At 44.9% G+C, this 12,909-nt stretch overlaps 1 protein-coding gene across 1 annotated transcript in view; it reads right to left on the reverse strand.

Annotated features, from left to right (window-relative positions):
• MTMR7 (myotubularin related protein 7) overlaps positions 1 to 12,909 on the reverse strand; it is an 84,339-nt gene that overhangs the window by 12,228 nt on the left and 59,202 nt on the right. Inside the window, exons 8-9 of the mRNA XM_006262529.3 lie at positions 5,692 to 5,801; positions 454 to 579 (exon numbers count right to left, since the gene is read on the reverse strand). Coding sequence (XP_006262591.1) covers positions 454 to 579; positions 5,692 to 5,801 — 236 coding nt within the window. The remainder of the gene's footprint in view (positions 1 to 453; positions 580 to 5,691; positions 5,802 to 12,909) is intronic.

The raw sequence follows: 12,909 nt of genomic DNA on the forward strand, positions 1-12,909 counted from the left end.
CAAATGTCATTTAGACTAATCTATTTTTTTTATTAAATTTTACAAGCCTTGCTAATCTATCTTTGCACCCAAATTTGATAAACAAAACTGCAGCCTGTCTTTGAAAATTAAATCCAACTATAAAGTGATGGCAAGGCTCCTACTACAGCTTCCTGAGCAAAAAGCTAGTTTCCTTATACATAAATAGTCATGTACCTGACTAGGTCTAAACCTTTGATGAAATTACTCTATAAACTTAGACACGATATTTTAGAAAATTTAGACCACTGACACTGCCAGACCACCTAGTTGTAATTTAGTCTTTTTTATTTCTTAACGGTAAAAGGTTATTTTATTTAAAAAATCTATTTTATTTATTTTAAAAGTAAAAGGTTATTTTTCCTTAAGCAAAAAGAACATAGTGCATAATGTTATTCATGTTTATAAAATCCTCTATAAAACAGACTTGCTTACCATGAATCCCTTCAGAGTCCTGTAATAGGGGTCTAACAGAAGGCTTGCTACAGAGCAAACCTGAGCTGTTCTATCCCAGCCATCTGAGCAATGAACAAGAACACTCACACCTTCTTCTGCCACAGCCTAAAAATACAGAAAGGCCCTCAGATAAAGCAATGAAAATACAGCAATAGGTAGAAATTAGAAGCAGGACAGTCTAGTCATTAGCATGCTAGTCTGCATTTTGGCAGACCTGAATAAATTCCTTACCCACTAACTTCCTTGTAACATTGAGCAAGTCAAGTCCAGATCCAAAAAGGATTCGATGCCGAAGTAAAAACTTAGATCCTCAAACCCCCCACTACTGCCACCTATGCTTGGAGGTACCTCAAGCCACTAGATGCCTTAATTTTCAACTAGTAAAGTACCTGGGGTGCCTATTTCATTGTTCCTGGGCATGCCCAGAGCCACCTAGCTCTTGAAAGTTATGAATACTTGGGCAAACACCTGCTGGGGTTCACAAAATGCATGTTCCTGCACCTTCTTCACCTGTGGGTTCCTTTTCCTGCAGGTGTTCTCAGACTGTACCTAATCAATTGTTGGACACCCCAAAAACCCACAAAAAGAAAAGATGTAGGTGATGATGCCCACTTGTCCCTGGGTTATAGCAATCACCTATGATGTGAGAGGTATGTATTATATTCTGGAGTATATGTGAAAAAAATCTGGTAATGCTGTGAATGTGCACAGCCAGTTCAGCCCTTGTAGTGGTGAGCTGGTCAGTGCTCACACCTTAGCCACATCAGGATTCACAAAAATAGGCATTTGCCCATCTGACCCAAAACATGTACTTAGACTACAGCTAACCCCATACAGCACAGCCAGAGTAAGAGGTGGTGGTTTATACTATATACCTATGCAAACACATGTAAATCAGGACAACCACCTTACTCAGACTTGTTTTCAAAAAAATATTGTTGTCCTGATTTACATGTGTTTGCATAGTGTATATAGAGGTGATTGCATAATAGCTCAAAATAAACTCTTACTCTTGTACATTTTGTGTTGTGGGGGTGGGTGTGGGGAGTTTATAGGGGATATAGGGGTGGGTGTGGGGGGCTTGTGGGGTGGTTTTGAGAGTTTGTGTTGGGTTTGTGGGGGTGTGGGGATGCTGGGTGTGGGGTAAGTGTGGGTGGGTGTGGGCCTCCCCAGACTGGGCTGGCTCATGCCAGAATGTGGGGCTCCTGGCATTGCAGGCAGGAGTCGCGTGCCATCAGCCTAGCCAGGCCAGCTCCATGCCTCCACGTAGGGCTTCCAGCATTCCAGCACCAGGAGCCCCACATGCTGGCATGGAGCCAGCCTGTTCTGGGTTGAAGGCACATGCCAGCAGGCTGGGCTGGGCTTGCTACGTGCTGCCACATATAGCTCCCAAGAGTCAGCCGGAGTCATGTGCCACCAAGGGGCTCTTCCTGCCATGAGCCAAGAGTGCCTCAAGAGTCTGCCACCTGATGCTGCCCCTTGTGGCAGCCCCCGCCCCCACCCAGTGGTGAGGGGACCCACACCCACCCACAAACCCCACACTCACATCCACCATGCCCCTGCAGGCAGGAGCCACTCACCAGTTATCCAGTCACATGCTATCATGTTCACTGCTTCCACATGGAGCTCCCAGCTGGAGTGCCAGGAGGCCCATGGGGGTGGAGACACAGAGCCTACCCAGTCCAATGACACATGACCTCTGAAAGCCCTCCCCCCATCGACTTTCAGAGAAGCAGCCGTGGGCTGGTAATAATTGTTTTTTGGAGGGGCCTTACAGGCTGGGTAGAATGGTATGGTGGGCCAGATCTGGCCAGGGTATAGGAGTCTGAGATCCAACTCCTTTCTCTATCTGAGGGGAGCTCCAGCTCTATCTGAGGGGAGCTTCCATAGAAATTAATGCTGCTGCCACTACTGCCACCACTTGGGTCACCTGGCCTGCAGCAATCCCCATAGATCCAGCCCATAATAAGCTGCGAATCATATCCAGCCTATTGGACCCAACAATTTTGAAAACCCTTGTTCAGGGTATTAGGATATTAGGTATTCATGGTACAAGTGATCTGTACAAAGAAGAGGTTATATTTATTTGGAAATCATTTAGGGAAGTTATAGCTCATAATGATGGAGATATTTGTTAATAAGATTTCTGTTCATTTTTCTTTCACTGTTTATGCTGACTAAAGAAAGCTCTACTCAAATCATAAGACAGAAATAAAATAAGAAAGATAGTAACTAGAAAAATAAGCACTAAGCTTTGTTTTAAAGTGGAACAACGAATAGCAATAAATCATCAGTGCTTATCTATGAAGAGTTAAATCTAGCTAAATTAGAATAATGTGGGCAAAAGACCAATAAAGAATTGGAAGTGGTAAAAGCCTTGTTGCTAAAGACAAATCATAAACAGAGCATAAATTCCAAGTAACCAAATTCCAGTAACCAAACACGACTGCATTCCAGATTAAAGTTCAAATCTTTCCACTGAATTTGGAGAGAAACAGGAGGCTGTCAGATGCATAGGCAACAAAAATAAAGAAAAAACTGCAAGATATTATATAAACTCCTTGCTAAAAGAAAGATGGCAAGGCCTGAAGGCAATGACCGCACTGCTGTTTATAGCAGAACTTGACTTCAGGGGCCTAAGATTTTACCTACTGAGTGACAGTAGTATCTCTAGCAGGTTATATGAGGATAAAATAAAAAACAACCCCTGTATATTAGAAAGACACAATCAGGGTAAGAAAGAAAAATTGGACGTAGGTAGGGGTCTACCCAAATCAAGGAAGCAGGCAGCCAATTTTGCAGGTAGATCACAGGGCGAGCCACCATTTCGTGGGCTTATTGTGGCAGCCCCCCATCATGTCTGTGATTGGCCGAGGAGCCCAAGTGGTCCCACCTCTCTCTGCTGATTGGTTAAGGGGACTGTCCATCATACAGCCCCATCCCTTGCCACAGCTTGGAGAGTGGCAGAGCCACACAACATGTATCCCTCTTAGCCAATCAGTGGTTAGGAGCAAGGGCTGCAGCCATCTTGCCAGCTCCCCTTCATGCCAGCAGCACCCCCCCCCCCTTTCTCCCCTGGCATACTGCATGGCCAGGATGCAGCAGCTATAAGGACTGCTGGCTCCCACTAGGGAGCCAGCATTTTATTTTTAGGAATTATTTGCCCTTGGAGATTTCATGGACATTGCCCGATTGCAATGTGAGTAGGTTTCTACACATAGTTTCTGAATGTTGGTAAATATAAGAACAGGCATGTTGGGCATGTCCACGCATGCATGCACATGTGCTCGCAGCAGCTCAAATAGCAGCAGTACAAATTTATGCCGGAGGTCTGTGCCTCAGCACGTGCCTGAACATACACTTTGGTGTGGAGCAAATTGTGTTACTTGGTGCAAACTCACTCTGTCCAGCTCCTCCTAGATCTTTACCTAGGGGGAGCTAGAGGCTAGCCCCGACAGTATAAAAAGCTGCCCTGGTGAGCAGCTCTGGGCTACTTGCCCTCAGGAGCTTCTGAAGCCCAGCCACTTGGTATCCAGGGACACTAGCCCTTTGTGCCCCGCCCCCCACCCACACACACAGTCCCAAGTCTCCCCCCCAACACACTCCCTCCTACCCCCACAGCCTTACTTACCTAGGACAAAGCCCAAGTCCAGGTCACTGCTGCAGCCTTACCCCACTCCTGTTTTCTCCAGCACGGGTATGTGGCAGCCATACAGAAGCTTTGGCCACATGCTAGAGCATCTCTCTGGAGGACTCAGCCTCCAGTTGCCTTAGGGCATGCTCCAGGAGCGCACCCTGAGCCACTTTTTTCCAACATTTTTTTTATACTGGATTTCCCTGAAACTGAGATACCTAACAGGCATGTGCTCGCTCATCTGGATGCAGCCGTTATTTTCAAAACTAAACACTTGCATACTAACATGATCTCGAAAAGCAAAACAAAATAATGGGCACAAAATGATTGAAGATTGCTTCAGACTGGACATAAGGAAAAACTTCCTTACAACTTGAGTACTGAGGGTTTGGAACAGGCTCCCCGCAGAGGTGGTACAATCACTCACCCTGGCAATCTTGATGCCCACCTTGCTGGGATCATCTGACCCCAGCAGTCTTTCCTGCCCAAGTGCAGGGGGGGGCTGGACCCAATGATCTGTAAGGTCCCTTCCAGCCCCTAACATCTATAAAACTATGGGTATCCCGAACCATCCAGCATAGCAAAGAACTACATATAGACTATATTTCAGAAACAAGAGTAGTAAAAGAAATAACATAATTCCTATTTACTATAACAGAAAGATAGGCTGGGGAATAACACAAAATTAAGAGTTACATCATCTAAATAAAACATTCTGAGATGAACAATCCATTTAAATATGTTATTAGGATAAAATATATGAGTTGTATCATTTTGTAACAGAAGCCTCAAAATAAGAACACTGACGATAAATGGTGATTGGCACAAAAGAGTTAGCAAAGAGGATGTGGAAATTAACAGATTATTAATGGGTGATAAATACCACTGATCAAATCAAATGTGATTCAGATATACAGTTTCTCAATAGTAAAAACAACCACTTATTGAGATTTTTTGTCTCCCCCTGCCAGAGCCGACCCAAGCAGGGGCCCCATCCCTGCTCCAATCCTATATGCCCCAGACCCGAAGAAGCTGCTGCTGCCATCAGCAGTGGCAGCAGTGGCAGCACAGGGACAGGGGGAGGTAGCAAGCAGCTGGATGCAAAGTCAGTGGTGCGGAGTCACTGTGGCCGCTCCGCCCAGCTCTGCAGGGGCCCCCAAAGTGCAAGGCCTGAGGCAGTTGCCCTGATCCACCCCCTCCAGGGATGGCCTGCCCCCTGCACTAGCAAGCAGCAATGGCATGATTTGGATACCTGATCCCAAAAATCGCACGTCCTGCCATGCATGTGTAGCATTGCAGAAGGCAAAATAGTTGGGATCAGATCCTGTGTGACTTTAAATGAATGCATGCCCAGGGCCCATTGTATACAAAAGCAAAATGGAAAAATGTTATTCTAATTTACTGGCAAAGTAACCACAAAGCAGCTCTTGCCACACTGATGAATTGTGCTTTCTTCTGCCTTGACCTACACCATCAAACATTAGAGCCAGATTCTTTTCTGTTGTAACTCCACTGGCATCTGTAAAATTGCCCCAGCAGTGATTTTGGTCAGTCATTTTTTATTTAGCTTTACATGCTTTTACCTTTGCAATGAAGATGCCCGCGTCCATGATGGCTTTGATATGCTTTAGCCAGCCAGAATTCTCCAGGCCCCAGAGGAAGTCGCTCATAGAGGGTGACCTCAGTTCACAAACTGCAAAAATAAGCCATATGTTTAATAAAATATTTTAACTTGTAGGTTTAGCTTCCAGGCTATATGTTCAGGGGTTCTCTGTATTACAAGTGCATCTTCTGAAATGAAATGAATGCTTTTACATATTTTTGAGGTCCTATATAACATGTAAGAAATCCTAAATTTAAAAAACTTGTAGACTCAAACTTTTCCCAAACTAAGTTTTGGGGAGGGTGAATTATCTTTAAAAAATCTAGGATAAATAGTAGGCCAGTGCAAATAGGGAAGTATTTGATTTGGATTCGGCCGACTCAGAGGGCAGTGATTCGATTTGGTGATTCAAATCACTGTCCCCATTTGATATGGCCACATCAGAATTGGAGGTTCGGCGCTGATCCGGAGATTCGGATCCACCGGGGAGAGGCAGGCACAGCTGGGCGGCTGCAGGTTCTCCCGCAGCTCCTCCAGCTGTGCCTGCCTCTCTCTGGGCAGGGGGAGCTGTGGGAGAAGCCAGCCCCCGTAGCTGCCCTGCCTGGCCCCATCCCCGCCCGGCCCAGCCTCCCAGACCGTGCGCAGAGCCCTGCAGAGCCATGCTGTACCCATGCAATGCAACAGCTGCCTCACAGGTGCCAAGCAAGGGGAACAATCCCTGCTGCCCCCCATTGCCCTGCGCTGCACAGGAGGTCTCTGCCATGAGCCCTCAGAGGCCCTAATTGCTGCTGCAGCAGCCAGCGAGTGCGGGGCTTTTATTTATTTATTTATTTTAAGTTCCGGGAGGCAGGGGCCGGCAGGGCAACCATGGGAGCTTCTCTCGTGGCTCCCCTCACCAGGGCAGAGGCAGGCACAGCTGGAGAAGCCACAGGAGATGCCCCATGGCTGCCTTGTCCAGCTCCAGCCTCCCAGCACTTAAAAAAAAAAAAGCCCCACACTCACTGGCTACAGCAGCAGCAATCAGGACCTCTGAGGGCTCATGGCAGAGCCCCACCACACAGCACAGGGCAGTGGGGAGCAGCAGGGATCTCCACCCCCACCTGGCACCCACGCAGAGGCTGCCCCATGGCGCAGGTGCAGTGAAGCTCAGCAGGGTCCCCAGTGATATCTGGGATCTGGGGCAGCTCCAGCAGTCAGCCGGAGCCCAGCACGGCTCAGCACCAGTGGCCCCAGCTCCCAGACAATGCACAGCACCCTGCCAAGCCATGCTGTACCCATGCCATGGGGCAGCTGTCACGTCGGTGCCAGGCAGAGAGGGGCTACCTCTGCTGCCCCACACTGCCCCATGCTGTGTGGGGGGGCTCTACCATGAGCCTTCAGAGGCCCTGATCACCACTGCTGTAGCCAGTAAGTGCAGGACTTTTTTTTTTTTTTTTGAAGTGCCGGGACTAGGCTGGGGCCGGGTGGGGAATGGGGCCAGGCAGGGCAGCAATGGGGGCTTCTCCCATGGCTCCCCCTGCCCGGGAAGAGGCAGGCACAGCTGAAGCAGGCCAAATCTCCTCCAAATCAAATCGGTGACCGAAGCTTCACACAGCCCTAATAAATAGTTTAAATATATATATACTCTCTTTTGTAGTTCAAATTTTCCAATAAGAAAATCATTTTAACTGCAGTAATGGAAGTCAAATTTTCATACATTAGGGTCTTGGCAGAGAGGAAGGATGGTCTTGTGGTTAATGATCACGACGTATAAACACAAGAATTGGGTCCACATGCCATAGATTTCACCTGGGTATGGAAATGTTTTCAAATGTAACCATCAGCTTGGGCATGGGACTATTTAAGCTTTGTGATTCAATTACCTCACATGTAAACAGAGAATCTTTACCGAGGAACAGTGTAAAAATTAGTTCAATAATGCATAGAAAGTAATTTGAGCTCCTAAATCTCATTAGATAGGTAAATGGTCATTTTACAGATACATTCACTGAGCTAGGCATTTTGGGATCGACATTAAGAAGTGCAATGAAGCTAAGCTGTTTTGTTTGAGACATAGAGCAGCAGACCATGTTCTAGGGCACTGCTGCCTGGCATAAGTTTGGAGTGCAGACATTCCCAGTGGGAATTAAGTTAAAAACTGCAAAGATATTTTAGGTCTTAGGTGTCTAGGGTTCCTGGCAGATATTAGTTACACATAAGATGTGATTATTCTGTTAATCACATCTTAAATAGTACCCCAGCCACACATTCAGGCAATTAACAGTGCAAAAAATGCAAAACCAGCCACAAAAATATTCCATAAAATATGTGTAATATTTTTATGGCTGGTTTCCATTATGCTTTAAATTGAATGTGTGGCACATCCCCACCATGCAGTCTGATGTTGGCTGCATAGTAGGGTTTGGTTGAGAACCATGTCAGCAGGTTGACAGCCATGTACTGCAGCCCTGCATGGGGTTGCACCTTGCTATTTTCAGGGTGCCAAGTGTAGGGAAGCTTTATCAGCTGAACCAGAGTACCAGGTTGAGGAAACCCCCTACACTGGCAAGTAGGTATGGTACAATTAGGATCTGACCTCCAATCACAAAATTGCATGTCTTGCCATGCATGTGTAGGAATCGGATCCCATAATGCCATTAAATGAATATGTGCCAGGAAACTAAAGGCCAGATTTCACAGGCATTTAGACATCTAAAGCTGCAGAAAATAAACAGTGGGATTTTCAAAGGCACCTAAGTAGATTGGATGCCTCAACCTAATAGAAATCAATTAAATTAGTTACTAATTTTGAAATATATTTGTAAATCTTTCCCTAAATGACAGACATCTAATTCTCATTTGAGTTAAATGAAATACCACTGGAATAAAAACAAGTTTTCAAACAGTAGAACTGTATTAAAACATGTTTTTGCAAACAGCTCTCCCTCTCTCTCTTTCTTCTCTCATTCAGAAAGTCTATCATCCTATTAAGACCTTCATGGAAATTGATATGCGCTTGCAAAATATTTTGGTGTCAAGGATATACTCCAACAAAAATACATTTCAAAGGAAAGTTTCTAGACAAAGTGCATTTATAATATCATAGGAAAGTAAAGCTGGAAGGGACCTCACAAGGTCATCTATTCCAGCCCTCTGCTCAAGACAGGATCATCCTTGACTAAACCATCCCAGAAGCCAAGTGTCTGTCGAACCAACTCTTGAAAATTTCCAAAGATGGAAATTCCACAACTTCCCTAGGTAGCCTGTTCCAATTCTTCACAAACCTCATAGTCAAAAAGTTCCTTCTGATCTCCAACCTAAATTTCCCCTGCTGTTCCTTGAGCCCATTATTCTTAGTCCTGATCTCTACAGCCACAGGTATAAGCCCACTCCATCTTCTTTACAACGGCTCTTCATGTGTTATCAAATCCCCCCTCAGTCCTCTCTTCTCCATAATAAATAACCCTAGCCTTTCCCTGCAAGTCTTGCTTCCCAGGCCCATTATAATTTTTGTCACTCTACAGTGGAATCTTTCTAATCTGTCCACATTCTTCTTAAAGTGTGGGGCCCAAAACTGGACACTCCAGGTGAGGCCTCACCAGTGCTAAATAGAGTTGAAGAATCTCTTCTTTGATTTGCAAATGACAATGCTGTTAATACAGCTCAATATGCCATTGGCCTTCTTTGCAGCAAGAGCACACTGTTGGTTCATATTCAACTTATGGTCTACACCAATGCAGTCATCATCCCTACTCTCCCCTACAGATGTGAAACATGAGTGATCTACCATTGTTATCTCAAGAGCCTGGATAGGTATCATCAACAGTGTCTCTGGAAAATCTTCTGCATCAAATGGGAAGATTGCTGCACAAATGTCAGCATCCTTGCTCAAGCCAATGTTACCAGCATTGAGTTGGTGATCTTCAAGCACCAACTTCACTGGACCAGACACCATGTATGGATGCCCAATTCAACTCCCAAAACAAGTCCTCTACTCCCAGCTTAGTATCAGCCTGAGATCTCATAGAGGCCAGAAGAAATTCTACAAGGACACGTTGAAGGCATACCTCAAGAAAATGGACATCAAGAGCTGGGAGAAGCTGACTGATAAATGACTCAAACAGCCAGTGCAGTAGCAATGAAGTTTGGTGCCTGGGTCAAAGAGCACAGCAGCAGCCGGCCCTCACCCCACGCATAGATCCAGGGGGCACACCCTTCCCCATGCTTGCCCAGGAGTGAGAGCCACCCTTCCCCCATCCCTGTGCCCATCAAAGTTGCCACTCGCAGGTCTGTCCTGCACCCCCACCCTGGCTGGGCAGCACCTCTTGGTGCCTCTTTGCTTCAGTGCCTGGGGCAGTTGCCCTTCTGTGTCCCCCCTTTTCCCATCCTCCCACCCCCGCTTGCTATGGTGGTTGTTTTTGGTGCTCTGTCCAAAAATGTTGTCAATCCCTGTTATAGAAGGAAATTGTATAAGACATGCATGATTTGTTCTTGGTGAATCCATGCTGACTGTTCCTAATGACCTTGTTCTCTTCTAGGTGCTTCACAGTACCTGGAGGACCTGAATCATGATCTTTACAGGTATAGAGGTCAAGCTAAATGGTCTGTAATTCCCCAGATCCTCCTTCTTCCCTTTCTTAAATACAGGGACTATATTTGCTCTTTTCCAATCATCTTACCCAATCTTCACAAATTCTCAAAGAGGATAGCTAAGAACTCTAAAAATATCTTAGTCAATTCCTTCAGACCCTCCCATCTGACCCTGCCAGCTTGAAAGCATCTAGCTTAGGGGCAGGAAACCCATAGCAAAGGTGCCAGAACATGGTACGTGAAGGCATTTTGCTTGGCACATGCACCTTGGAGTGGATGGTAGGGAAGGGGCTGTGGCTGCCCCAACAAGGATCAGGCCCCTCACAATTCCCCTGCTATGCACCCCTGGCATGCCAACATCTTACAGGTCAAGGTTGTAAGTATTTTTGGCACTGTGCCCAAAATCGCTGCTGACCTCCAATCTAGCTTCTCTAAGTAATCTCTAGCCTGTTCTGCCATTATGCTAAGCTGTTTGATTCCTTCCCTGTCTTTGCTGTCAACTGTGGCTTGTCATCTGGTAGCTGCCCCTATTTGTGAAGACTGAAGTAAAAAAGGCATTAAATATTTTCTCTGCATCATCTGTAACTAGATTGCCTTCTACATTCTATGGTTTCTTTAGTCTTCCTCTTACTTTTGACATACTTTTTAACCTTTTTATTGCCTTTTATTTATTGCCAGTTGCATCTCAAATTGTGCCCTGGCCTTCCTAATTTTCTCCCTTTATACCCATGAGACACTTTTATACTCTTCCCTCATAATGTGACCAAGTTCCCACTTTTTGTAGGATTCCTTTTTTGAGTTTCATCTCATTGAAGAGATTGGTGTCTAGCCAGGCTGATCTCTGGTTGCACTTCTCATCTTCCATTTCATCAGGGTAGCTTACTTCTGCACCCTTAATAAAGTTTCCTCAACGTAGAGCCTGGGATAATACTTTTTTTTTTTAAAGATTTAACATAATAGTTTTCAGCCTACTGCAGCTGGGGGACTGTCTCTACCCTCTCTTTCTCTTCTCTCCCCCAACATCCCCTAATAATCCACAGTTTGGAACATGAGAAGTAAAGCCAATTCTCGGATGAAACATGGCTCATAGGGCATGTCTACATGTCACCCTACGTTGCCATAGCAACATACTATGGTGTTGTATTATGTGCTACAGCCACGTAGTAGTCATGTGAGTCTGCATGTGACTGGCAGCTACTTTGCCAAAGTGGCACACTCCCCTTTTTAGTGCAGTGCTACGGCAAAGTAGTGGCTAAAACTAGCTGTGCACCATGCGCATGGTGCAGTATGGGTGGTTACTGCACCGTGCTTTAGTACATCCTAAAAGGCATACTAAAGCATGGACCAGTAACAACATCACTGTAGGGAGATGTGTAGATGCTCCCATAGAGTGTTAGTGCATTAGCAACCCTGTTTGTTTAAAATAAATTAACAAACTTCTATGTTTGATGTGTCAAGTCTATCGCTGTCATAAAACTATGCAATTCTGTTGACCTGACAAGAGACCTTACCAGTAAATTTGGCCAGCTCTTAGCAGTGAGTTCAATCCTAGGAATACAATGAAAAGGAAATGTTATGTTTCTATGCTGAGCTAACTCATTGATTTCTGAAATAAGGCATTAATACCTCATGTCATGGAAAACTTTTTAAAATCTGGGTTAAATTCTTTGCCCTATTGTAGTCAAGGATAAAGGTCCCACTTTCAAGTGTGGTCTAAAGTAAAAAATCAAAGCTGATGAAGTACCTGCAACTCTCTGCTTATATTAGGTCCTTATTTATCTCTGAACTTTTTCTAACCCTTCTTTAATTCTAAGGCACATTAGCCTAGGGAGCATATCTAAACTATTGTAGTTGTTGCAACTAAAGGCTGACTCAGTAGTCTATTTTGAAAATTATCTTGAAGGACTATTTTTTTAAAAAATCCCTAAGAGATAGTGATTAAAGTAACAGTCTCAAATGGTTAATGCTTCCATGCAGATAGCTGTACAAGTAATTAGGAGCTGAATTTTAATTGGAGCTGCAGGCCTTGTTTACAAAAGCCCAGGGTAAAGCTGAACTGCCACTTTGCTCATTCCTGGCACCAAATGAAAATCAATATTTACCTACCACTTTACTGAGCAAAATTAGAGGCATATGCCACACACTGCAAATGATTCTGGCTTCTGGTCTGTAGCTTAATACTAAATTTAATTAATGCTGAATTACAAGGATTCAATCACACATTTCTGCCACACACAAGAACAAAAAGCTTTGAACAATAAAATTCTCTGCAATTATGTCAGGGAGCAGAAAGCTTGGGTCAGTGCTAAGCTCAAGGACACAAGAATAAAAAGGCCACTTAGGGCTGTACAACACATGGAAATACAGCAACTCAGAGACAGACCTTATGCCTCTTCTCAGCAATGGTCAAGGAGTGAAAGAAAAATAGTGTAGTCAGACCTTGGACTCCCTTCAGCAAGAGCACCAGATGGGGATGCAACTACTGGACTGATTTTCCCATTTCTAAAAGCTTGGGGCCTGCAAATTCTAAGGCTGGCCCTGATTGTCACTGTAAAGAAGAAAGACTCTAGTCTACAGCAAATTGTTTATGGTAAGAAATACTATAGCCAGGAACTGAAATCATAAGGAT

The sequence above is a fragment of the Alligator mississippiensis genome, chromosome 2, assembly GCF_030867095.1.
Source record: "Alligator mississippiensis isolate rAllMis1 chromosome 2, rAllMis1, whole genome shotgun sequence".
NCBI lineage: Eukaryota > Metazoa > Chordata > Crocodylia > Alligatoridae > Alligator > Alligator mississippiensis.